Source organism: Octopus sinensis, linkage group LG12, assembly GCF_006345805.1.
Source record: "Octopus sinensis linkage group LG12, ASM634580v1, whole genome shotgun sequence".
Taxonomy (NCBI): Eukaryota; Metazoa; Mollusca; class Cephalopoda; order Octopoda; family Octopodidae; genus Octopus; species Octopus sinensis.
Window position 1 is genome coordinate 52,712,772 of NC_043008.1, and position 25,000 is coordinate 52,737,771.

At 34.5% G+C, this 25,000-nt stretch overlaps 1 protein-coding gene across 10 annotated transcripts in view; it reads right to left on the minus strand.

The window, feature by feature from the left end:
* LOC115217804 (FERM domain-containing protein 5) overlaps positions 1-25,000 on the minus strand; it is a 313,777-nt gene that overhangs the window by 129,159 nt on the left and 159,618 nt on the right. For all 10 annotated transcript variants that reach the window (XR_003882210.2, XM_036507984.1, XM_029787485.2 and 7 more), the window contains one exon: positions 410-488. Coding sequence is in view for 9 of the 10 variants with exons in the window: in XM_036507984.1 (XP_036363877.1) it covers positions 410-488 (79 nt within the window). In the remaining variant the exon portion in view is untranslated. The remainder of the gene's footprint in view (positions 1-409; positions 489-25,000) is intronic.

Sequence of the window (25,000 nt, forward strand, 5' to 3'; positions counted from 1 at the left end):
CTCTAGAAAAACGATGACGCCGTGGTGATCTCATTCTTGCTCACAACATCATAAGCGGAAAATGTAACCTCTCGAAAGAGCTGTTCTTCACTCCTGCTCCAGAGCGTCGGCTGCGGGGTCACTCCGAAAAGCTCTATCTGCGACGATTTCATCTCAATCGAAGGAGAGGGGCTTTCACCGTCCGGGTTGCAGATCCGTGGAATAAGCTGCCGGACGAGATAGTGAAGATGCCGACGACCGCTCGGTTCAAAGTCTCCCTTGACCACGAATGGCCTGAACTCTTTACATGAACACCACCCTGTACATAACTCCATGTCCCCCTACATGGCCTTGCTTTTTGCTTTTTGAGCCAAATAATTAACCTAACTTAACTTAACTTAATAAAAATAATAATAAATTAAACTAATACCTTGTTATTTCTTCATGTAGTGACATGGGATCTTCTGGGTAAAACTTCACACGGAAGCACAGCACCATTGGATTGACACCTGGTAATTTAAAAAGAGAAAAAGAATCTGTCAGATATTTATAAGTGTAGACAATGATGTACTTACCTAACTTTCTAAGTATGGAAAAATCAAAACATTATTTAAACCTGAAATATAACTCTTCTTCAAGAGCAAAGTCTTATGTTTTTATTTTATATTATTATTATCATTATTACATGAGATATTAAATTTTAAAACAATATAAAAATATATTAAATTTTTAAATAATAAAGAAATAAGAAAGTAAAAATATATTAATGAATATTAATAGAAATATCATTATCAGTGTGGTTAGTATTAATATTATTATAATTATTTGGTGTGCCAATGTAATTTGAGGCTTGTGTGTGTGTTTGCATGTAACAGAAGGGAAGCAACTGCATGTGGTTGGTTGCCATCTAACAAATTATTTTGGAGGATCTTTTCTCAATATTTTGTTGGTATACCTCAGTGATTCAATATTTTGTAGTTCAGCGCCCCCACTTTACTCATGTCCCCTCCACATATTTTATGAAAGAAGCATTTGTGAAAAATAAATAAATAAATAAATGCAAAACATCTTAAACAAAATTGTGCTCAATGGTTTATTATCCATTGATGATGATGGTAATGATTTTCTTATACTATTCTACTCCACTACGTACCTCTTTTTAGATATTTGCATAGATCAATGCTCCCAAAGTCAATGTTAAGGAAATTACTAAAGACAAGGACTTATATAATGAAATTATATTCAACTTTGGCACGTCATTTATGTCTTCTTGTCCAACTTATATTCTAATCTAAAGAAAGATTTTTTTTTCTTCAAAAACATGTTTAAAACATAAATATTACACCTTGTTAAATTATTTTATTTCTAAAAAAAAAATTTCTTAAAGATTTCAAAAGGGAGTTCTCTCCCTTAAAATTTGCCAGTCTTTTGGGAGTTCACAATGTTCTCTTGGGGGGAATACTACTGTCCAGATTAAGAACCACTGTTTTACATTGCTATTGATGTTTATTGTTATTAATTTGTTTTTACTGCTTTATTGATTCCATGCAGGCCATCACCAATCCCAATGTTTTTCAGTTGTTGTATTTGTGTTTTATGTTTGTTTGCATTGTTCCTAACAATTTGTTAGGCTCTTGGGGACCAACAAGTGAATTTATTATTCATATTATTTAACAGTTTTTCTGTAATTTTTTTAGTGTATATATTTTATTAAATATCCTGAAATGGAAATATTAAAAGAAATATAGATTTTAATAGGAAACATAAAAAATAATGATCATAAAAATGATAATTATGATGATGAGGAGGATAATGAAAAAATATCTAACAAATATTAAACCCCAGAATGAGATGTCAAATTTATTTTATCACGTTTATGCTTATTCCTTATAAGAGCTGCAAAGTATATTCCAACTATTTGTATAGAAATTTTGTTGAATATTGATATTTTTAAAAAAACATTTCCAGAGATTCTGTTGTGTCTGGGGAGAGTCATTTTCTTTTTGTGCCTTATAATGTAACACACTCACTGGTAAAATTTCCACTTATTTCTTATTTTTATTTTCCTAAAATTTTTGTTGCGTCTTGCAACCTTTTCAATAGTCTTGAGAGTCAAGACTACTGAAAAGGTTGCAAGACGCAATGAAAATTTTAGGAAAATAAAAATAAGTGGAAATTTTACAGGTGAGTGTGTTACATCATAAGGCACAAAAAGAAAATGACTCTCCCCAGACACAACAGAATATGCTTCAATACACGAACTCATAAAGAATCTTGCAAACCAAATCCCAAAACGAAATATTTCCAGAGATTTTATAAAGGTTAATATCACATTACATGAAAATCCCATACTAGAGTTAACTTGATAGGAAGGTGAATTAACGAGCCGAAAACAATTGCTTACTGTTTCATTACACCATTCAAATGACCACAACATAGTTGAATAGTGAAGAAGTTTGATCTGCACTTCATGAATCATGGGGTTACAGGTCCGATCCCACAGAGGCTAAACAACAACATCACAACCTCCTTTTTGAACTTACCTGCTCTGACCAGTAAATACCTTGTGGTTGAGCAGACAACAAATAGAAGAGAAGGCAAGCATAAAAACAAATCGCACTAAACGCAGGTTCTTTATTGCTCTACACATCATTATCATTTAATGTCCATGTTCCATGCTAGCATGGGTTGGACAGTTTGAAAGGAACTGGTTTTTCTAAAGACTGCTCAATGTCTACGTTGGCATAGTTTTATGGCTGAATGCCCTTCCTAATACCAACCATTTTACAGTGCGGACTACTTTTTATTCATGTCACCTGTACTATTGCAGTCACTATGCAGTTCATAGGACTACAATGGGGTTGGGTGGGAGGCAGCTTCATGCTAGTTGACAAGGGGTTAACTATCTTCAGTACATTTCTTACACCTAGCCTAAGGATAACCAGCACCTTTGAAGTGGAATTTCAGAAATAGAAATTGTATAGAAGCCTGTCATACGTAAGGGCTTGGTAAAATAACATTATGCTTGACATACACTACATGACAGCAAAAAAATAAATAACCCAATTAAGAGTTACTAATTGTTTTTGTTTTTTTGTTTTTTTTTAATTATTGTTATTTCACCTATCAACTGTTATTCAAGGGGACAAAATGATAAGTCCAGCTGCCACAAGACTTAAATACAAAATGAAGAAACGAAGATATAAAAATATTTTAAAGATAATTAACTGAGGTAAATTTAGCCTTAATTAATACTGCAAGATAAATTTAGCCTAATGGATTCTACCAGTCAATCCATTACCCTCTTGACTCTAATAATAACAATAATAATGATGATGATGATGATGACAGATTTAACGACAACAGTAGACAATAAGGACGATAATGATGACAGTTATAGTAACTGACATATGATGATAATGTAGATTGTACACATGACATTGATGATGATGATGATGATGCACAAAATTAAACAACCTTTTCAAGCAAAGTAGTTAATTAGTCATCTTCAGCAAAAAATAACTGGCATTTTAGTTGATGAAGCAAGTTGAGAAAATTAAAGCAAACTTAACATGACATACTTGCAGAAGGTAAGCTTTGAAATAGAGTTTTGTGTTGGAAGACAGAAGGAAGTAATAAATAATAATAATAATAACAAATAAAACAACGAAAAGAAACATACGAAATCATACAGGATACAGACTTTATGGTATATATGCATTGTGTATGTGTTAGTCTATGTGCATTCGAGACATGTAGTTGTAGTAGGTTAGACCAGCGATATCTCTGACTGAGTTGACTGATTATGAAAGACATTCCAATCATGACAATGCCATCTCTTTTGTAGGTGCATTGCACCCAGGACTACACTATATTATCCAATGCGCCCTTCCATCTTTGAAGACGGTATGGCACGATGCAGAATAGATTTGGTTTCTATTTCTAAAACACCAAGAGACCAGATAGGGGTCAAGTCACTCACATTGGTTTTTCTGTCCATGTAATGTTATTTTATTGTTTGGTAATCACCTTTGCTTTTGTTTTCTTGTTATCCTTTCCTTTTTTGTTTAGAAGGACAATCAACTGGCTGTGTCACTAACTATTTAAAGTAGCAGCTAGTAAGGCTCATAGCTTAGTGGTTAGGGCATTTGGCTCATGACCATAAGGCTGTGAGTTCAATCCCCAGTGAGGTGTTGTGTCCTTGAGCAAGGTACTTTATTTTATGTTGCTCCAGTCCACTCAGCTGGCAAAAATGAGTAGTACCTGTATTTCAAAGGGTCAGCCTTGTCACACTGTATCAAACTGAATCTCCCTGAGAACTTTGTTAAGGGGACACATGTCTGTGAAGCGCTCAGCCACTTGCACGTTAATTCCACAAGCAAGCTGTTCGGTTGATCGTATCAGCTGGGACCCTCATTGTCATAACCGACAGAGTGCTCCGTCCTTTCTTTGCTAGTAAGTCTCATATTTGCACTTCTTAAATAAAACTATAACAGTGACATTCAATTCTACACTATGAAACTATTAATAAGTTCCAAACTTGTACACTCATAATTGTTTCTGACCCCTGAGTTCAACTCAGCAGGCTTGTCCCTCACCCCTTTTGTTTTGTCTTAGACTTGCTAGGACTTGAAGAAGGAACAAGATTCATGATATTTGGCAACCTCTCCAAGACTAGTGAAATTAATGTCATTAATATTTTTTTGAACAACTGCATGAAAAACATGAGCAAAGAGGGAACTCCTGAGAGATGACATTCTGGGAAGACAGGGCTGGGTGTAGTGATCGGGGTAGGGCCTGCAAGGTTAAACACAAGGGTGACAGGAAGAGGAAAGAAATCCCTGATTGGATATAACACAAGCCCAGCAAACTCCAAGGAGCAGAAGTCCATATAATAGCGACAAAAACTGCTGTGACAGAAAACAGCACAAATGCAGGCCAAAAATTAGAGGGAATCTCTGAGTAACTTTATGTCAATCTGTCAACTGACCCTTTTCTGGATTCAGTCTGAGGATATTTGTGTGTGCAGCAAGCCACACCATCCTAGATGCAAAAGCAATCCTCTGTAGTGGAGTATTGCTCTATATTGAATACTTAATGCTACAAGTACTGGCCAATATACAATGACAGAGTAACTACTGCCTTAGTGTATGGTACCATTGTTTCTGGAGTCCAGTTATATATGTTACTCCTCACAATACAGTAGAGATAGTTATGACCAAATTACTGTTGCTTAGTCCCAGTTCAGTTCTGACAGCAGACTCATCACCAAAATTATTCCAACTATGACTACCCTATCTTATGTTTAGGCACAGTGTATCTAGTACCACCTTATCCAATATACCTTTCCTTTCTGAAAACGATAGGGGTGTAATTTGAAGGAGATTTGGCTACTATTTTTAGCAGATCAAGCTATCATACTGAGACTCTCTTGAATAGTTTTCTTATACCACCTAACTTATAACCAAAAATAATTTCTTGTATTGTGAAATGTTTAACGAAATCTGTTTTTTTGTGGCTAGATTTACTAACTTCTAAGAGGTGTACATAGACACGTACACCCATGCAAGACAGAGAACGTATGAGCAATGTCATTAATATATAACTTTCGTGTCAGAGTGTTTTATGTGAAACAACAGTCTGGAGTGGTTTCCTGTTGTCAGTTCTTCAATGTAGACAAGAAAGCCGAAAAGAGTTTTGGACAAGTGAAAATGGAAGTTGTCAATGTAATGGGACTAAGGACATTATTTTAGAAACTATAGTACTTATTTTAAATAGTAAACCAAAAAATTATAAAGCTCTTTTTAACATATTTACAACAACAAAACAACCCATTGAAGTTAATTATTTAAAAAATCCTGGTCAATATTTTTGCACTCAGAGTTAACTTAATGGATGTGTAAGACTATAGTGTAATTAATTCAAATGAGTTATTGTTTTAAATATGTTAATTGTTCACACCTACTCGTGTGTATAATATTGTACATCTACTTAAAGATTCTCTCATCAGTACTTTCATCAGTACAGTTCTGAATCTCTTTGATTTGGTTTAGTTCAGGATTAGTAAAAATTGTAAACTGCAACAGCTCATTTTAATAGTGAATCCCCAAGTGGATACAACCATGCGTGATAAATACCATGTAATATATTGGGTGAGAAAAACATCCCGGATAGGGAAAAAAATGGCTAAAGGCTACTTGTGGGATTTGAACACATATCTGTTTATGTAATGGGAAAATTTGAGTTTAGTGGTTGGTATTAGTTTCATTGTGTAGGATTAAATATCACAGCAATAGTTGTGTTTTAAGAGCATTAAGTGAGCTTTAAGTACTCAGTCACATTGATCCTCCTGTGTTCAGTGTTGAGTATTCAGCTATTGCTTTATAAAATACCTAAGCAAAATACTCAATAGAACTACTTTAATAGCTGTTAAATCATATAAGGCCCTAGTGTTTAGTAAGCAGTTGTTGTTTAACCCCAGGTGAGTCCTGATTGAACAGAACTATAATCAAATGCATTCCAATTGTAAATATCTGGTCTTTTCTGAGGAGTAACTAGTTCTACATTATTCATTGTTACCTTTTCAACAATGTCTGAACCTTTTCAGACATTGTTTTAATATCTACTTTTTTGTTGAGGCACATTTTCTACAGCATGATGCTCTTTCAGTTCCAAAACCCCACGTGTTTCCAAAGAAAGTAATATTTCCCAATGGCTGGACACTGAATAACACCAGTATGCTGGGACAAAATGCTTAGCAGTATTTCGTCTGCCATTACGTTGCGAGTTCAAATTCCGCCGAGGTCGACTTTGCCTTTCATCCTTTCGGGGTCGATAAATTAAGTACCAGTTACACACTGGGGTCGATATAATCGACTTAATACCTATGTCTGTCCATGTTTGTCCCCTCTATGTTTAGCCCCTTGTGGGCAATAAAGAAATAGGTATGGTGACACTCATTTTACGGCTAATGCAAAATGTCAAGACAAAGCGATACAAACACATATACACACATACACAGTACCTATGACGTATGTCTAAGTATGCAACAGGCTTCTTTCAGTTTCTGCCTATCAAATCCACTCGCAAGCATTTTGTCAGACAAGGGCTAAAGTAGAATACACTTGCCCAAGGTGACCTATGCAGTGGGACAGAACCTGAAACCACATGATCAGGAAGCAAACTGAACATGTTAACCACACAGTCATATCTCTACACCTTTAACAATATAATCGCTACATTACTGTATAAAATGTATTCTGAATGAGGAGTCGGTGATGTGTGTTATGTGTTATAATATCAGGTGTCAATTATGTAATGGAAAATGTGTTGCATTATTTTCTTAGGTGGGAAATGCACAGAGTACACGCTGTGTGGAATGTGTTAATTTGAACTGTGCAAGTTGTGTTGTTGAACTGAAAGTGTTCTGCATAGCAGGACTATTTATTTTTTAAACCATGTTTATAGTTGGAAGCTCTGATTTCTATTTTTTTTTTTTAGTGCAATCTAATGCTTGAGTTATCACTGGTGCAGTTTTTATTGCCATACACCCAGATTGTATGAATTTCCAATTCAATATCCTTATATTTGTTGCTGAATAGTTTTCCAGCTTCCTTACTATTAGCCATGGTAATATTAATCGATATAATAAAATTCACTCAAGGCTCAACTGGTACTTATTATATTGACCCTGAAAGGATGAAAAGCAAAGTCAATCTCAGTGGAATAATAATAATAATAATAATAATAATAATAATAAATTAGACACTTCCAGCATGTAAAAAAGCACCAACCTCCTACAGAAACTTTCCTAGAAATTAAACATACTCTGGCCACCTAAAGCAAGTGGAATTTAAGGTACCACCCTGTCTGTCCATGTCTGTCTAACTATAAACACATTTCAGCACTTCCTAACCACTCCCACCTTACAACCAACCTACCATCACACCCACATAGCAGACATCTGGTTTTCTATTCTATTCTTAACCATTACTAACAGTATCTTCATATTATCACTACCACCAAAGACTGAATCAATAGTTACTTAGCACAACTGCTTCAAAAGTAATCTACACAAACATATGCACCCACTCACACACACACACATAATATATATATATATATATATATATATATATATATATATATATATATATATATATATATAGCGTGCGGTACCTAGCATGTGGTACCTATGAATAATAGTACCCTCTATATAATATAAATAAGTATTTTCAAAGTTGAAAAAATTTACAGATTTTTTCTCTTACGAGGTTTTTCACGCTAACTACTGATAATTTCTTATAAAGATTTTATCCTTATTTTTAAATATATATATATATATATATATATATATATACTTTATTTAAAGCAGCAGAAAATTCAACAAAACCTGTTACTCTGAGTTTCACATTCCCGTTCGTCGGACAGTTTTTGCTAGAATAGAACCGATATGTCAAGTCTATCAAGATTAGTATAAACGCTACACCTTTAAAAATGGACTTGTTTGATTGGTCCTTTACAAATAACGGTCAATTTTCGAGCGATAAACAAAAATGAGCTCAATTCTAGCAAAAACTGTCCGACGAACGGGAACGTGAAACTCAGAGTAACAGGTTTTGTTGAATTTTCTGCTGCTTTAAATAAAGCATATTACTCTACCACTGGTATTTGAGTACTCTTTTTTTCCACCTTGTTTCACATTTATGTGTTTACTCCGGTATATATATATATATCATCATCATCATGATATATATATATATATTATATATATATATATACCGGAGTAAACACATAAATGTGAAACAAGGTGGAAAAAAAGAGTACTTAAATACCAGTGGTAGAGTAATATGCTTTATTTAAAGCAGCAGAAAATTCAACAAAACCTGTTACTCTGAGTTTCACGTTCCCGTTTATATATATATATATATATATATATATATATATATATATATATATATAGAGAGAGAGAGAGAGAGAGAGAGAGAGAGAGAGAGAGAGATAAAAAGGAGTATATGACCCAACATAGGAAACATCTATGTTGTCACCTAATCTGTTAGAAATAGCAAACCACTTTCCTTTCAAATTACATACAACAGTATTGAGAAAATAGGACACATGGGATGGATATAGTCATTAATATACAAAGCAAAATGGGATTGCACATCGGAAAAATCTTTGATCCTAGACTTGCTCAATCAGAATTGACCTGGGGGAGAAACTACAATATTTATATCTGTCATTTGCAAGTATTGCCCCAAAAACAAAAGTTTTTACATTTTGGAAAGGTGTACCTGTGCAATTTTTAATCTCCTGATTATAGATTTTAAAATGTTGTCTCAGAAAGAGAGTTGATTTTGTAGAGGTTTCCAGTGATACAAAATTAATTTCTTCCTACCCATCCAAATCATCATTGTTTCAATGCACACTTTTCCATACTTGCATGGGTCAGATTTTCTATAGCTGGAAGCCCCTCCTGTCACCAACGATCACTTCTTTCTTAGCAAGATAATATTTCCCCATGACCTCATATGCTTTTGCAAAATACTGAAAATGGATGACGCTGCTGGTATAACAGTAACACTTACTTAGCAACCACACAATGTCAAGAAAAGTCACACACACACACACACACACACACACACACACTCTTTACTTGTTTGAATTTATCTTTTCAATAGCTTCATCAGAAGGGAAATGGTAGCAGCCATGACCATTTCAAAAATTTTATGATCGGTGCAAGGAAAGAAAGAAGCTATCTTTAGAGTGGAGACTTCATTCAAAAAGTTAACAATAAAGTGGACTCTTCTAAAAGCACCAACAGACCAGACGATAGTGTTAAACTGAATGATGGATTAAATCCTTTGAAGCCTTGAGAGTGGATTTGGTTGATGGAAACTGAAAGAATCCCATCCTATATGTGTGTGAGTGTCTGCTCTTGTCTTGACATCACATGATAGTTGTAAAATGATTGTCACTATCATACAAGCAGTGTCATTCATTTCTAATATTCTTCAAGGACATGTCTGGCCATGGGAAAATATCTTGTTTGGAAACAGGTGAGAGTTGGTGACAGAAAGGGCAAACGACCATAGAAAATCTGCCTCAATAATCTCCTTCTGACCCATGCAAGCATAGAAAAGTGGACGTTAAAATGATGAGGATGATTTTAAAATAGTTTTAATATAATGAAATAAAATCATACAGACAACAATGGTTAATGGCCTGTATTTTATAAAGAATATTTATTTAATATGTATCACATTACATGCAGAACAAAATATATCATTGTGGGGAAATATATAAAATTAATCTATGTGCATGTACCTAATAAGTCAGTGAGTGAGTGTGAAGGAGAGAGAATCTGAGAGAGAGAGAGAGTGTGTGTGTGTGTGTGTGTTATTTTTCCTGCTAGATATACACATACGTACAATAATAAGTAAAAACAGGGGACCATAAACAGTAATTACAAACATCAAATAAAACAATTTAATGGTTTAAAATACTGAAAAACATATCATTTGAAGAAAGCAAACATTAAAAATACAGTAATTATAATTTTTTTTTTTTCAAATAACAAAAAACACAATGCAAACGAATATAATAATGCAAATAATATTAGTAAATAATAATAACAAAAATAATATTAGTAGTAATAGTAATAATAATAATTCTTTCCACTATTGACACAAGGCCTGAAACTTTGGTGGTGGAGGAGGTTAGTCAATAACATCAACCCCAGTGTACAACTGGTACTAATTTTGTTGACTCTGAAAGGATGGGAAGCAAAGTCAGCCTTGGTGGTATTTGAACTTGGAATGTAAAGCTAAAAGAAATGCCGCTGAGCATTTTGGCCTGACATATTAACAACTGCCAGCTCACTGCCATGGAAAAGAAAATAAACCATTCTACTGTAGGTACAAGGCATGAAATTTTGAGGGACGTGGGTTAGCCAACTGCATCAACTCCAGTGTTCAACTGGTATTTGTTTAATCAACACCAAAAGGATGAAAGGCAAAGTCAACCTCGGTAGCATTTGAATGCTAAAGAATAACGGCAAATGAAAAGCCACCAAGCATTTTGTCTGGTGTGCTAATGATTCTGCCAGCTCACTACTTTAATAATAACGATGATGGGCTACAGCAAATATTCTGCTCAATACCACAGATTTGCTTGTCAGTTGTTTGACCGTAACCAGTTGAGCATGTCCCTTAGTGGCTGATGATATGTACATCTCTGATCACAAGCAGGGATAGTGAGTGAGCATCATAGCCATGTGTTGAGAGGAATTTTGAGGGTTTGAATAATTCACCTTTGGAAACATGGTGATTCATTCATCATCCTTAAACAAACCTTATTCAGGGACCTTTTGGGCAGGATGGGCTAGTCAACCTGCAGAAGATCCTAACTGGGCCCCACCTGAAAGGTCATGCACTCTTTATTTTGATATGAGATCACCATGTCACACACATATAGTTGTGATGCCTATGTCTGGTGTACCCTTATCAGACATGTAGTCATGATGGGTATATTGGACTTTGTATATTTGTACTGCTGTGTCTCTTTGATGGCATGCACTGCTCTCTCACTCAATAATAATAATGGACTCTCCCATTGAAGACAATGTATGAACATTCAGCTTTTTGCCAAATGACCTGCATAAATAATTTGTTTATAGAGATCAAATGTTTGTGCCGCACATTAGCTAACTCTCTCCATCAATGAACAGGTGCATGATGAACCATGCATCAGGTGTCGAAGTGATCATAGAGCAACATGAGATGAGGTGCTTTGCTCAAGAACACAAATCCCCACCTGACTGTGAGTGCAACACCCTAACCACTAAACCACAAAACAAAAGGAAAATAAAAAGGAAACATAATTTAGTGTTTTTATGGGTGAATCTAAATATTTAAAAAATTTAGAAGACATCTAAATTTAAATCTTAGAATGCTACAGAAATAAATTCAAACAATTTTATAACTAAAATAGATTTCTTAAAATAAGCTTGAAATAATTTTAGAAATTTTCAATGTCTTGCTGAATTTTTCAAATTATTATATTGTTTTTTTTTATTTTAGCTTCCTTTAAATAAAAACGAACAAAACAATATTTGACATGGTTTATTTTTTAATTATTTTATATGTACTTTTAGAAAATGTAATCAATCAATTAATTAAATGCAATGATGCTGGTTAAGTTTGCTTTAGCTCACTGAAAAGAAAAGGTAATAATACAAATAATAAAAATTGATTGACAAAACAATAATAATATACTCCATTAAGTTATATAAAACAGGTTTTGTATTTCTCAAACATTGACAGATGAGAAAGAGAAAAAATCCTGAGCGCAGAGCACACACACATAATGGAAAAACCCAACCCCTCAGTGGATAGAAATGCATGTACACTCACCACATGAAGCAGAGCTTTATTTTAAAATTTATCTTTATTTACCTGAAGCCCCTTAACCTACACACGCCTACTTGTGTCCCACCCAGGCTTTACTCTTGTTACTTATTCACAGTCCCATGTTATATATCTTTTAGGTGAGGTGTTCCTTTATAACAACAAGAAGAACATGCAGCGCCAGAGTCTCTGTAATTGTATAATGTATGAATGAAACTTTGGTTTCAGATGAATGCATGAGCTTGTGTGTATATCTATGTGTGTAATGGAGGGGATACTCTCTCTCTCTCTCATATATATATATATATATATATATATATATAGCAGGAGATACATACATACAAATAGATATCCCTTGCATTACATAAGTATTTGCACTCTAAAAACCCAAACTGAAAGTCGGATTCTGTAATGTCAAATTTACCCCCTCCATTGATTTCCAGTTACATGGAAGTCAATGAACAAAGAGACATCAGGATATTGTTCACTGTGGAACTCCATCATTTAATGTCCATTTTCCATGTTGGCATGGTTTGGACAGTTTGACAGAATATGATGGGTCCAAGGACAGCATAATGCTCCAATGTCTACTTTGGTGTGGTCCCTGTGGCTTGATGCCCTTCCTAGTGCCAACCACTTTACAGCATGTACTGGGTGCTTTTTTTCATGCCACCAACAGTGTGCAAGTGGGATTTTTCAATCTTTAACTCTGGTTAGGAAATGAATTAGACTGTGGCAACCCACCCAACTCATGCCAGCATGGAAAGGAGATATAAGGATCATGAAAACGTATATATATATATATATATTCATCTATCAAATAGACATATACACATTACTTGAAGGTCATCCTACTGAAGAGCACACACAATTACAATATGAATTACACAAACACATGAGTGTAATTCTAGAAATATGCTAATTCATTTACACATTAGTACACATGATGATTGCTTTATCTAGCTGGATGATGTGATAGCTAGCTTATGAATGAGACATTCATACATCACTGGACTGAAGTAGCATATGCTTGTATGACACAACAGACACTTATGCTAATCTGAATATAAATATAGTTCAATATTCAGTGACGAGCAAGAAGTCAAAGCAAGATGGCAAGAAACTATTTCATCCATGTGTCTTTTATCAGAGATAACTTCTCTGAGACTTTTCCAGTTAAAAATTAGCCATAATTCAGTGGGAATTTGATTTTGGAGACTTCCTTCCATGGTTAGCTTTATTTTGTGCCCAGACACTTGCTTACATACAATGCTACCAACCAAAAACAATAGCCACAGAGTATTGTGTAATATATATATATAAATACTACTACTATTACTACTACTAAAACTCTGCGATTGTTTGCTTGCATTCTTGCCTGTAATTCAATACAGCCAAACCAGTGCATAATGGGAAAATACTCTAAAAGGCACCACTGAAATGTGAATAGAAATGGAATAAAACAAGTTTCACATAAATTGTGCCATGGATTCTTGAGATAAGCAGTTTTTTGGGGGTACCTTCATAAATAACCAAAATGGCACATAATGGGAAAATACTCCAAAACTAACATAACTCTGAAATGGGAATATATAATATTGGGAAAATTGTTTCCATTAATTTTATATTTATGTTATATAACAATTCCTTTTACATTTTTGTAGAAGTGTGCACATATGACATAAATAAACGCTATTACTGCAGGTCAGGTTTATCTCGGAAGTTCTATTTCTATTAGATGCTGTAAATAATCAATAAAACCTTAAACATGAACTAGTAAGCCAAACCTATGATGACATAAACGAATTGAAATGTTTAACTGAATCATCATAAAATTAACTTTCATTTCAATGCAATGTTGAAATCAGCTTCAATGTTTTATAACCTCAACTGTCAGTGACCCAACAAGTTATAGGTAATCTAGTGTGTGTGTGTGTGTATATTTATTGTTTTATATTGTAATTCATATGAGTGTTTCATTTGCTTTTAATGCTGAACTCAAATCGTTCCATGGACCTGGAAAAGTAACAGGAATTTACTTTGTATATTGCAATTTCATAAGTAATGACACAACACTTTAGGTGGTCACTTGACCCACTGAATGGGTGAAGAGCAAATCCTTAAATGTATCCCTCAGTGCAAACTACTTAATTAATCATAAGTTAGCTAATCCCAACAAACCAATAGAGATTTTCAATGACAACATACACATACACAGAAAAATATTAATAAAATGCAATTATTTAAAAAAATATTTTTTTAAATGTCTGAAAGTTGAGAACAGCAGACAGTAGCATTTAAAGAAATGGTGTGTGTGTGTGCGTGTGTATGATCCATATACAGGAAAAAATAGAAATAATGAAAAGCATAGATTGAGGGAGAGAGAGAGAGAGAGAGAGAGAGATGGAAAGCGATGCATTCATGAAGGAGAGAAAGAAGGAAAGAGAGAGAGAGAGACAGAGAGGAAGGAATGTAGATATCATAAGAGAGAATGGGCATGCACAGACCAAAAGAGAAAGGAAAGATGAGCAGATGGAGATGAATGAAGAGAAGAGATGATAGACGAGAGACAGAGGGGGGACAAAATAGAGAGAGGGAAATACAAAAAGAGCGAGTCAGAGAGAAAGGTTGAGAGAGAAGGTGAAAGATACAGAGAAAGAAAATGGCAGACAAAGAGAAGAGGACAATGTAGAAAGAAAGAGGAAACGATGAGAGAGAGAGAGGGAGAGAATAAAAACTATGGATGCAAAAACAGAGAGACAACAATGTAGAATGCTGTTATGAATGGAAAGAGTGTACGATTTAAAAAGCCAAAGAGAGAAAGAGTACTGGAAAAGAAAAATGAAGAGAGAATATGAAGGAGAAAGCGAGGAAGGAAAAGTAAAGGGCAAAAATCATCAGGCTTCCTTCCAAAAATAACAGGCAGGAGAACCTTGGAGAATTAAAATGCTGAAATTTAGATTGTTCTCTTACTCTAAGCAAATTTCTCCCATTTAGCAAATGATTTAACAAAGCTTAAAAATAAAAGAAAAAGAAAATTTATGGACGTTCAAATAAATAATTTGTGTGAGTGTTTTTCTACTCCACCTACCTCTCTCACTCTCTCTCTCTCTCTCTCTCTCTCTCTCTCTCTATATATATATATATATATATATATATATATATATATATATATATATATATATAATCTTAGACAAACACGTGTGTGCATGTATAGATATATACATATTTATACATGCATATACATATATACATTATTCTCTATGTATGTGTGTGTGTGTGTGTATATATATATATATATATATATATATATATGAGAGAGAGATAAGATACACATGCACAAATACATATATACATAAATGTATGTGTGTGTGTGTGTGTACATGTGTGAGTAGCATTTTATGTATATGAAAATGAAGAGAGCAGAACATGTGTTTTAATAGCCCAAATGATTATACAGATGCAATTATTTCAATATATATTTTTGTACATAATTAACTCAAATTAACTCGTTCATAGTAGGATATGTAATAAAACTGACTATATTTGGATATAAATAATTACTCTAATGTACTAAATCTATAATCCTAAAAGTAAGGAAAACTAGCAGTTATATACAATTTCTTATATTTTGATAAGAACATCTGCTTTCCACAGAATTACATTTTAAGAAATGCTTACTCCAAACCCTAGCACCACTTAGAAATACAGAATATATTTCTGCAACTCTCGTGACCAAAGACTGTTACATCATGAGAGAATGGCTGCAGCCTATAGGCTGAAACATTGGACATTGCTGTCTTGAGTTCTAGGGCTCATAAGGACAACTACCCAGTTTCCATGGAATGTTAGTGACTGAGATCACAACACACTCTGCTGAATAAGATGCCAGTCTTTTACAGTATTACTCATTTGTACCATGAAATGTTTTGCTTATCAGCACAACTCACTCTGGGAATTGAAACTATCATCATGCAACTATGAGTGCAATAACCTAACATAATTCATGAAGGATTTAGCAGCTATTACAAGCAGATTAAAACAATGTGGAAGTTTATTTGTAGGCCTGTCCTTGATGGTGGAGTGGTAGTGGTGGTGATATCTTCAAGGTGACAGAATTTTTTTTTATATTTTTAACAGATGAGGGGTGACAATGTTATCTTGAAGAGATAGTGTTAAATGATATTTTCAATACTGGAATGTTGATGCTTTTATCCTTTATGTCTAAAAAGGTAAATGATATCTTCAAGAGGTAAGAGACAAATAAGTTACAGGAAAAAGTGCACATTTCAAAAATTATATATATATATGTGTGTGTCTGTGTGAGAGAGAGAATTTTGAGTAACAGAAATCACAAATGGATATATATATATATATATATAATGATAAATCTCAGAGCGAGTTATAATCAGTAGCGGTAACACATCGTGATGCATATATGCCATTTGAACATGGCTAACCCATAAGGGTGGATGCTACTGTAGTTTGTAGCCCCAGGAAGATATCTCCTCCAGTTGGCTATAGACACACTATTTGTGTCTTGTCAGTATTTGTGAAGGGGAGTCATCCTCCCGGTCTTCAACACATGATACACAGGTACCCGAGTTTCAAGGTGTTTACCTTTCATCAGCGTGTGACAATCATGGTTGTCGATGAGAAGTCAGATCCCTTCACAAATACATATACTTTTTCCAGTGTCGATTTGACACTGATATTGAAAAAGTGAAATCAAACAATGATAAATCTTAGAGCGAGTTATAACAGTAGCGGTAACACATCGTGATGCATATATATATATATATAATATATATATATATATATATATATATATATATATTATAGAGAGAGAGAGAGAGAGAGAGAATAAAGAGTAATCGCTGTACTTAGTGGTTTGGTCAAGGAGTTGAAGAATCCTGGCCACAAAACCAGTAGATATTATACCACTTATATGAAGTTGCTTGATTTTAAATCTCTGATAAGTTAACAAACTGTGCTGACACAAGTAGAATCTTATTGACAGCAAGAGCTGCAAGCACTGAGTGCATCGTATATATTTTAGCTTTTGTTTCTGTCGTTAGACTGCAGCCATGCTGGAGCATTGCCTTGAAGGATTTCACTCAAACGAATTGACCTCAGTACTTGGATTTTTTTTTTTTTGGAAGGCCTGGAACTTACTCTATTGTGCTCCTTACCAAACTGCAAAGTTATGGGGACACCATCACCAGTTGTCAAATGGTGGTGGGTAACAAAATACCCCCACCCCCCAATATAATGGGATATTTTCAGTTTCTGTCAGCCAGAAACGTTAGCACACCGGGCAAAATGCTTAGCGGTATTTCATCTGCCGTTATGCTCTGAGTTCAAATTCTGCCAAAGTCAACTTTGCCTTTCACTCTTTAGGGGTCGATAAATTACGTACCAGTTATGCACTGAGGTTGATGTTCTTGTTTGTTCCCTCTATGTTTAGCCCCTTGTGGGCAATAAAGAAATAAGATCCATCCACAAGGCTTTGGCCAGCCTGAAGCTACAGTACAAGGCACTTTCCCAAGGTGACATGCAGTGGGACTGAACCCAGAACAATGTGGTTAGGAAGCAATTTTTTCTTTAATGTTTTATTTATTCAGCAGAGAAGGCTGTGCCGACGACCTCTCACAGGGCCTCCAAAGACTGATGGGAAGGAGGGAAAATTTTATAGTATCTCCGAGACTGGAGGGAGGAGGAAAGTAACCTCAAGCCAACAATAGGACCTAGCAACAGAATGGACTCATTTAAAGGTACCAAAGTACCAGATGGTGATATTGAGACAAGCAAGGGATTAAGTGTACTACCCAAGAAGGCCATGGTAGGATTTGAACTCAGAACGAAAAGGCCCAGATCACATACTATAAGGTATCCAGTTTAATGTTCTTACAGTTTAGCCAATACACCGCCCTAAATTAGTAAATTTAACTCCCCAAAAAGATGAAAGGTACAGTTGATCTTGGCAGGAATTGAACTCAGAGCACGTGGAGTCACAACAAATATCATGAAACATTCTGTCTGACCTCTAATGACTACCAATTAGTCGCCTTGTATAATAATGAAATGTTAAAAATAAGTTTGAAGCCCATCAGAACTCAAGGGTGAGAGTAAAACCTTTATCATACCTAGACATTTAACCGATAACATAGATTAGTTCAATTCACATTGACTCACAGCTATGCAGCACAACTTTCAGCAACTAGTATACCATTTAATAAATAATACTGAATCAAGTTTTCTAAATTTCTGTATTCCATTCTCTTGTCAGAATCAGAATTAAATATATTTGAGACAACTCACCATGAAGCTAATGATTCATATCCTGTTAGTTGTGTCTTGGTTCAACTATGGCCAATATACTTAGCTTTCAATGGTCAAGGTCATATAATTCACCTACTTTAAACTCAGCCACTAAAGTAATCTTAAATAATTGAGACAGTTACAACAATTCCTATTTATCTAGGAAGGTGAAGAAAGAGGCAAACAAATCTTACAACAAAATTTTCTACTTCAAAGAGATTCATATTTCTGAAGCAACATGGGAAAAGTAAGATAACATCAAATAAATCACCTAAGTAATGTTAAATTTTCTTAGGCATGGTTGTGTGGCTGAAAAGCTTGTTTCCCATCCACATGGTTACAGGTTCAGTCCCACTGTGGAGCACCTTAAATAAGTGTTTACTACTCTAGCCTAGCCTGACAAAAGTTTTGTGAATGGATTTGGTAAATAGAAACTGGGAGAAGCCCATATTATATATATATATATATATATATATATATATATATATAAAATACAAAAACTCAAATCATCCAGACAGGTGATACAAAAAAGGGGCAACAAAACATCCAGACAGACGATGCAAAGAAAACAAGGATGGGTTATTCAGAGTTTTCTTTCCTCGGTTGAGTTCCAGATTATCTTTGCAATTTCAGCTGGTTACATATATATACATATATATATATATATATATATACACACACACATATATATACATACATATATCATGTGACTGATCAGACTATCAGATGTTATACATCACTGGCCACAATACACTTTATATCAGTTTAGCCTTCAAATGACACCACCCCACTGGTTAGGCAGGTAGGCCAACATTACCCCCTGACTGAAGCGGGGGCTGGAATCACATGAAATGAAGTGGTTTGCTCAAGAACACAAAGTGCTGCCCAGTCTTGGAATTGAACCTACAACCTAGTGCTCATGAGTGTAACAGCCTAACCACTAGGCCATGCACCTTCACACACACACACACACACTCTCAGCTACTATGGATAGTCCAATTGCTAATTGTCACTGCTGTTGGTGGTGGCTGTTATTGTTTAGCAGACCAGACCATCTGGTCTTTCTAAAAATACCTTCGAATACATTATCCAATATGTCTTGCCATATTTTTTAAGATGGTTGAACATGACTTGAGGAGACATTGCTGTAATTTCTAGCAGTTCACGCAACCACAAAGAGGCTCCCTCATTGCTGGAGGTGGTAGTGTGATAGTGATCTCTCCTCTTCTTACACTAATAGCCAATTATTAGCCTTGTCTTGTTAATAACAGAGAAATAGTCAAACAAAATATGACCAAACAAATTATTCTACAATACAGTTTTAGCTTTCAGTTACTTGTTTTGAGCCCCTTATGTAATACACAAATTAGCAGCTGACTGTTGCACATAAGATACTTTATGTAACACAGTACCAGTCACGCTCAAACATAGCTGTGTGATTAAGAAGCTTGCTTTGCAACAATGTGATTTTTGAGTTCAGTCCTACTGCATGGCACTTTCGGCAAGTGTCTTCTAGTGCAGGCCATGTGGAAATCTTTGAGTGTGTTTGTGCATCTTTGCCTTCACCCCACCACCTGATGACTGGTGTTAGTTACTTTGCAGCTCCATTACTTATTTCTTTACTGCCCACAGGAGGCTACACACAGAGGGGACAAACAAGGACAAACAAACAGATTAAGCTGATTATATCGACCTCAGTGCGTAACTGGTACTTATTTAATCGACCCAGAAAGGATGAAGTGCAAAGTCGACCTCGGCAGAATATGAACTCAGAACGTAAAGACAGCTGAAATACCTATTTCTTTATTACCCACAAGGGGCTAAACACAGAGAGGACAAACAAGGACAGACACATGGATTATGTCGATTATATCGACCCCAGTGCGTAACTGGTACTTATTTAATCGACCCCAAAAGGATGAAAGGCAAAGTCGACCTCAGTGGAATCTGAACTCAGAATGTAAAGACAGCTGAAATATTATTAAACATTTCGCCCGGCGTGCTAACGTTTCTGCCAGCTCGCCGCCTTTGCAGCTCCGTTGCTTAGCAGTTCGGCAAAACAGACTGATAGAATAATCACCAGACTTTTAAAAAGATGAAATAATTAAATACTCTGATTTGTTCAAGTAAACACTTCAATATGGTCTCCCAGCATGGCCACAGTCCAATGACTGAAACAAGTAAAAGATATATATAAAAACAAGGAGAAAAAGAAAAACAAAATTGACCAGGAGATTATAATACTAAGCTGACCACTAGATTGATTTAATTAGATACTTGGTCCAAGTGTTAAAAGCATTAGACTTGCTACATGAACAACTTCAGATATCTTTCACAGTCTAAGTATGATTCAAAGCAAGAAAAGGATGATCTCAACTGATTTAGATTTAATCAGTAATATTGTCAAATATTGCAGGTGTTTTTACAGTTGACTGCTTTTCCTGGATGAATCACTGAAGTGTGAAGTAAATATGACATATTTTTTTTTGTTTTGCATTAGTGCAAACTAAGGAAGAAAACAGTAATACAAATATCTGCAAACAATAGGTGTGTGTGTGGCTGTGTGTGTGGTAAGAAGTTTGCTTACCAACCACATGAGTCTGGGTTCAATCTCAATGTATGCACTAAGGCAAGTGTCTTCTGCTAGAGCCTTGTGAGTGGATTTGATAGACAGAAACTGAAAGAAGCCCATCATGTGTGTGTGTGTGTGTGTGTGTGTTACTGATCAGACACAAAGATAGAAATTTTGAAGGAAGGGGATTAGTTGATATTGATGACAGGCAAACAGACTGCTGTGAGATTTGAACTAAAAATGTAAAGAGTTGGAAAATAAACTGCAAGGCATTTTATCCAGCAGTCTAACAGTTTTTCTAGCCTGCCACATCAATGTAACAAGAACTATTAACAATTTTTTTATACGGGTACAAGGCCAGAAATTTGAAGAAAAATGAATGGTCAATTATAACAACCCCAGTACTTTTCTGAGAATTACTTCACAGACCCTGGAAGGATGAAAGGCAAAATTGTCCTCAGTGGGATTTGAACTCAGAATGTAAAGGGTTGCAACTATAAATGGCAATGTATTTTGTCTGTTGCTTTAACAATTGAGCTATCCACTGCCTGCCTTAATATGAGCTAACAATAAGAGTTAAGACTCTTAGAGACTATCCTGGAAATGAAGAGTTAAATTGTTAATATATTGATTATTAAGTCCTTAGTAAAGGTATTCAACTCCCAATCACTCAATACATTTTATATGAATGGGAATCATGAGTTAGTGAAGCCTTGCTGCTATGAGAAGCAGTTGTATTGCTTCATAGAAGAGACAAGTGTCTCTATTGAGATCAAATTCCTTTCACTCATGAATAAAACCACTAACATTCATTTTAGAGACACAAAGATGACACAAATCAATTAACAGTTAAAGATTGGATGATAAGCTCCAACACACATTTTCTCCTATGTAATACACCACTTAGGTATCCTGCATCATTGGTACCCAACACTGTTGTCATTGTTAGCAATTATAACAGAATAGTTGTTGTTGTTGTTTAGACAAATCTATGATCAAAAGCATTTCAGCTGTAAGTGCCACATCTTTTTAGAGATCAAAGACTACTGTTCATTGCATCCTTCATGTTTTAGCCCTTTAGTATTCAGATTACTACCAAATGTAACGCTTATTTATTCAGACTCTTTTGAATTAATCCTGTATTATCTTGTAGCTTTGAGATTCCGATGATATTATCTATTTTTCAAATGACATTACAGATTAGTTGTCTATCACTCTACCCTGAAGATGAAAGCCAGGTCTACCTAATGTTTATATACTTTCACTACTGGTTGCATATCGTTGACATTTTGTGAACTGCATCTGTGAACATTATCAAGTAATTCTGAGCCTACAGAAACAGTTGTCAGACCTGTAGCACCATAAGTCATCCCCTTCGTTTTTTGGGGTTTTTTTTTGTCTTTGCAATCTGTGCAAGTTCACTCTGTTAACATATAAATATCTATATATTTCTAAATAAATATTCATGAAATATTGTTTTCTCTCTATTTCATGTATATGTGCATGTATATTTTGTACATCTAGTTCAAGTGGTTTCATTTGTTTACTTGCATCATCATCATCTCTATCATACATTATATATATATATATATATATATATATATATATACATACAGTGAGTGTGTGTGTTATACATACATACATACAGTGAGTGTGTGTGTGTGCATTTGTTGTCCACTACCATTTGAAAACCAGTGTATGTTTGTCTATGTCCCCATAACCTAGTGGTTCAACAAAAGAAACAAATAAAATAGGTTCTTTGTCTTGGAAAAATGTTGATAATAATGATATTAATAAATGTTAAGTTTTGTTCTACAAGAGAAAGTAGTTACAAATAAATAATGATAATGATGATGATAGCAAGCGCAAATAATTCTTTTGTCACAGTATAGATTGTGTGTGTGTAGCAATTGTGTAGAGATTAGTCTTTCAGAGTTTCACATTTTCACCAAGAACAAAATTCTCAAAATAAAATGCACGTTTAATTTATAAACATTTCAGATCATAAAAGACTAAATTACAACCATTTAATTACTTGAATTATCATTTAATTTTTTATTATGTAAATACAACAGTCACAAAAATATTGGTTTCAAATTTTGGCACAAGGCCAGCAATTTTGCGGGAGGGGTTATGCCGATTACATCGACCCCAGTGTTCAACTGGTACTTATTTTATCAATCCTGATAGGATGAAAGGCAAAGTTGACCTTGGTGGGATTTGAACTCAGAATGTAAAGACAGGGGAAATGCTAAGCATTTTGCCCGGCACACTAACAATTCTGCCAGCTCACTGCCTTTAACCCTTTAGTGTTCGCATTATTCTGCCAAAATTAATCCTTTTTTTATCCATATTGTTTTGAACTAATCAGGCATTAATCTTGGTGCTATGAGATTTTGATGAGGTAGATGTTAATTTTTAAAACGATATTGTAGGGTTGGTGTGAGAGACCAGATCTGGCCAGCTTGGACATAAAACAGGCCAAATATTTTTGGCCGGATATGGCCGGTTTAAATGCTAAAGGGTTAACTGTTACAAAAAATATGAATGTCAGAAAAAATACAGAAGAAAGTTTAAAATTTCAATACAAATAGTAAATATATATTTAAAAGGATTAGGAACAGATATTCATTTTAAAAGAAAAAGGAAAGTATTTCTTATTCAATGTCTTTCAAACTTTGGAAAATTTAAAATTTAAGAATAAATGCAGAAAGAAAATGATGAATGAATAAATAAATAAATAAATAAATGTATTAATTAGTGCCTTAAATATTTCTGGATTCAATAAAGCAAGTGGTGGTATTAAAAGAGAGCAAGAGAGAGAGAGAGGAGAGAGAGAGAGAGAGAGAGAGAGAGAAAGAGAAAGAGAGAGAGAGAAAGAAAGAGAGAGAGAGAAAAAGAGAGAGAGAAAGAAAGAAAGAAAGAAAGAAAGAAAGAAAGAAAGAAAGAAAGAAAGAAAGAAAGAAAGAAAGAAAGAAAGAAAGAAAGAAATAAAGAAAGAAAGAAAGAAGGAAAGAAGGAAGGAAAGAAGGAAAGAAAGAGAGTGAGTGAGTGAGTGAGTGAGTGGAAAATGAAGACCCACAAAACCAAGAGCTGAAATGAGAGAAAGTTAAGAAAAATCTTGCTTGAATATTAGAGAAAAGAGAAATAGTGAGCAAAAATTTTAGTGTCAGTTATTTTCACACCACAATATAAGATAAACAATTAAAACCATCTTAAAGTGAATGTTTAGCTTAAAAAGAAGACAAAAATAAAATTTAAAAAACCGTGGATTATTATTTATTTATTAATTATTATTATTATTTTTGTTTGTTCATGTTATGTTTAGATTAGAAGCTTATCATAAATTTGCTGAAATCTTGTTGGAATTATCTCCTCAATGGTATTATCTAAGAACAACTGGAAAGATGAAGAACAGATCTAATATGCATATCTAAACGATGGATTCTATGACTGTCATTTTGCATTTGCAAAGATGGATTTTTTTTAGCTTGAAGTTCAAAGAAAGCGAGACAACACAAACATGTCGAGAAACGGCATGTTTAGAAGACAGTAGGGTGAGGAATAGACAACAGACGGATAAAGGACAGAGGGAGAGGAAGAGTTGGAATGAACACAGGCCAAGATTACATTTTAGGTAGATAGAACACAGTCAAAGAAGCAAGAACATGGACAGGGTTTGAGGAACTAGGAAATAAACAGGCTCTGAGAGGTAAAAACA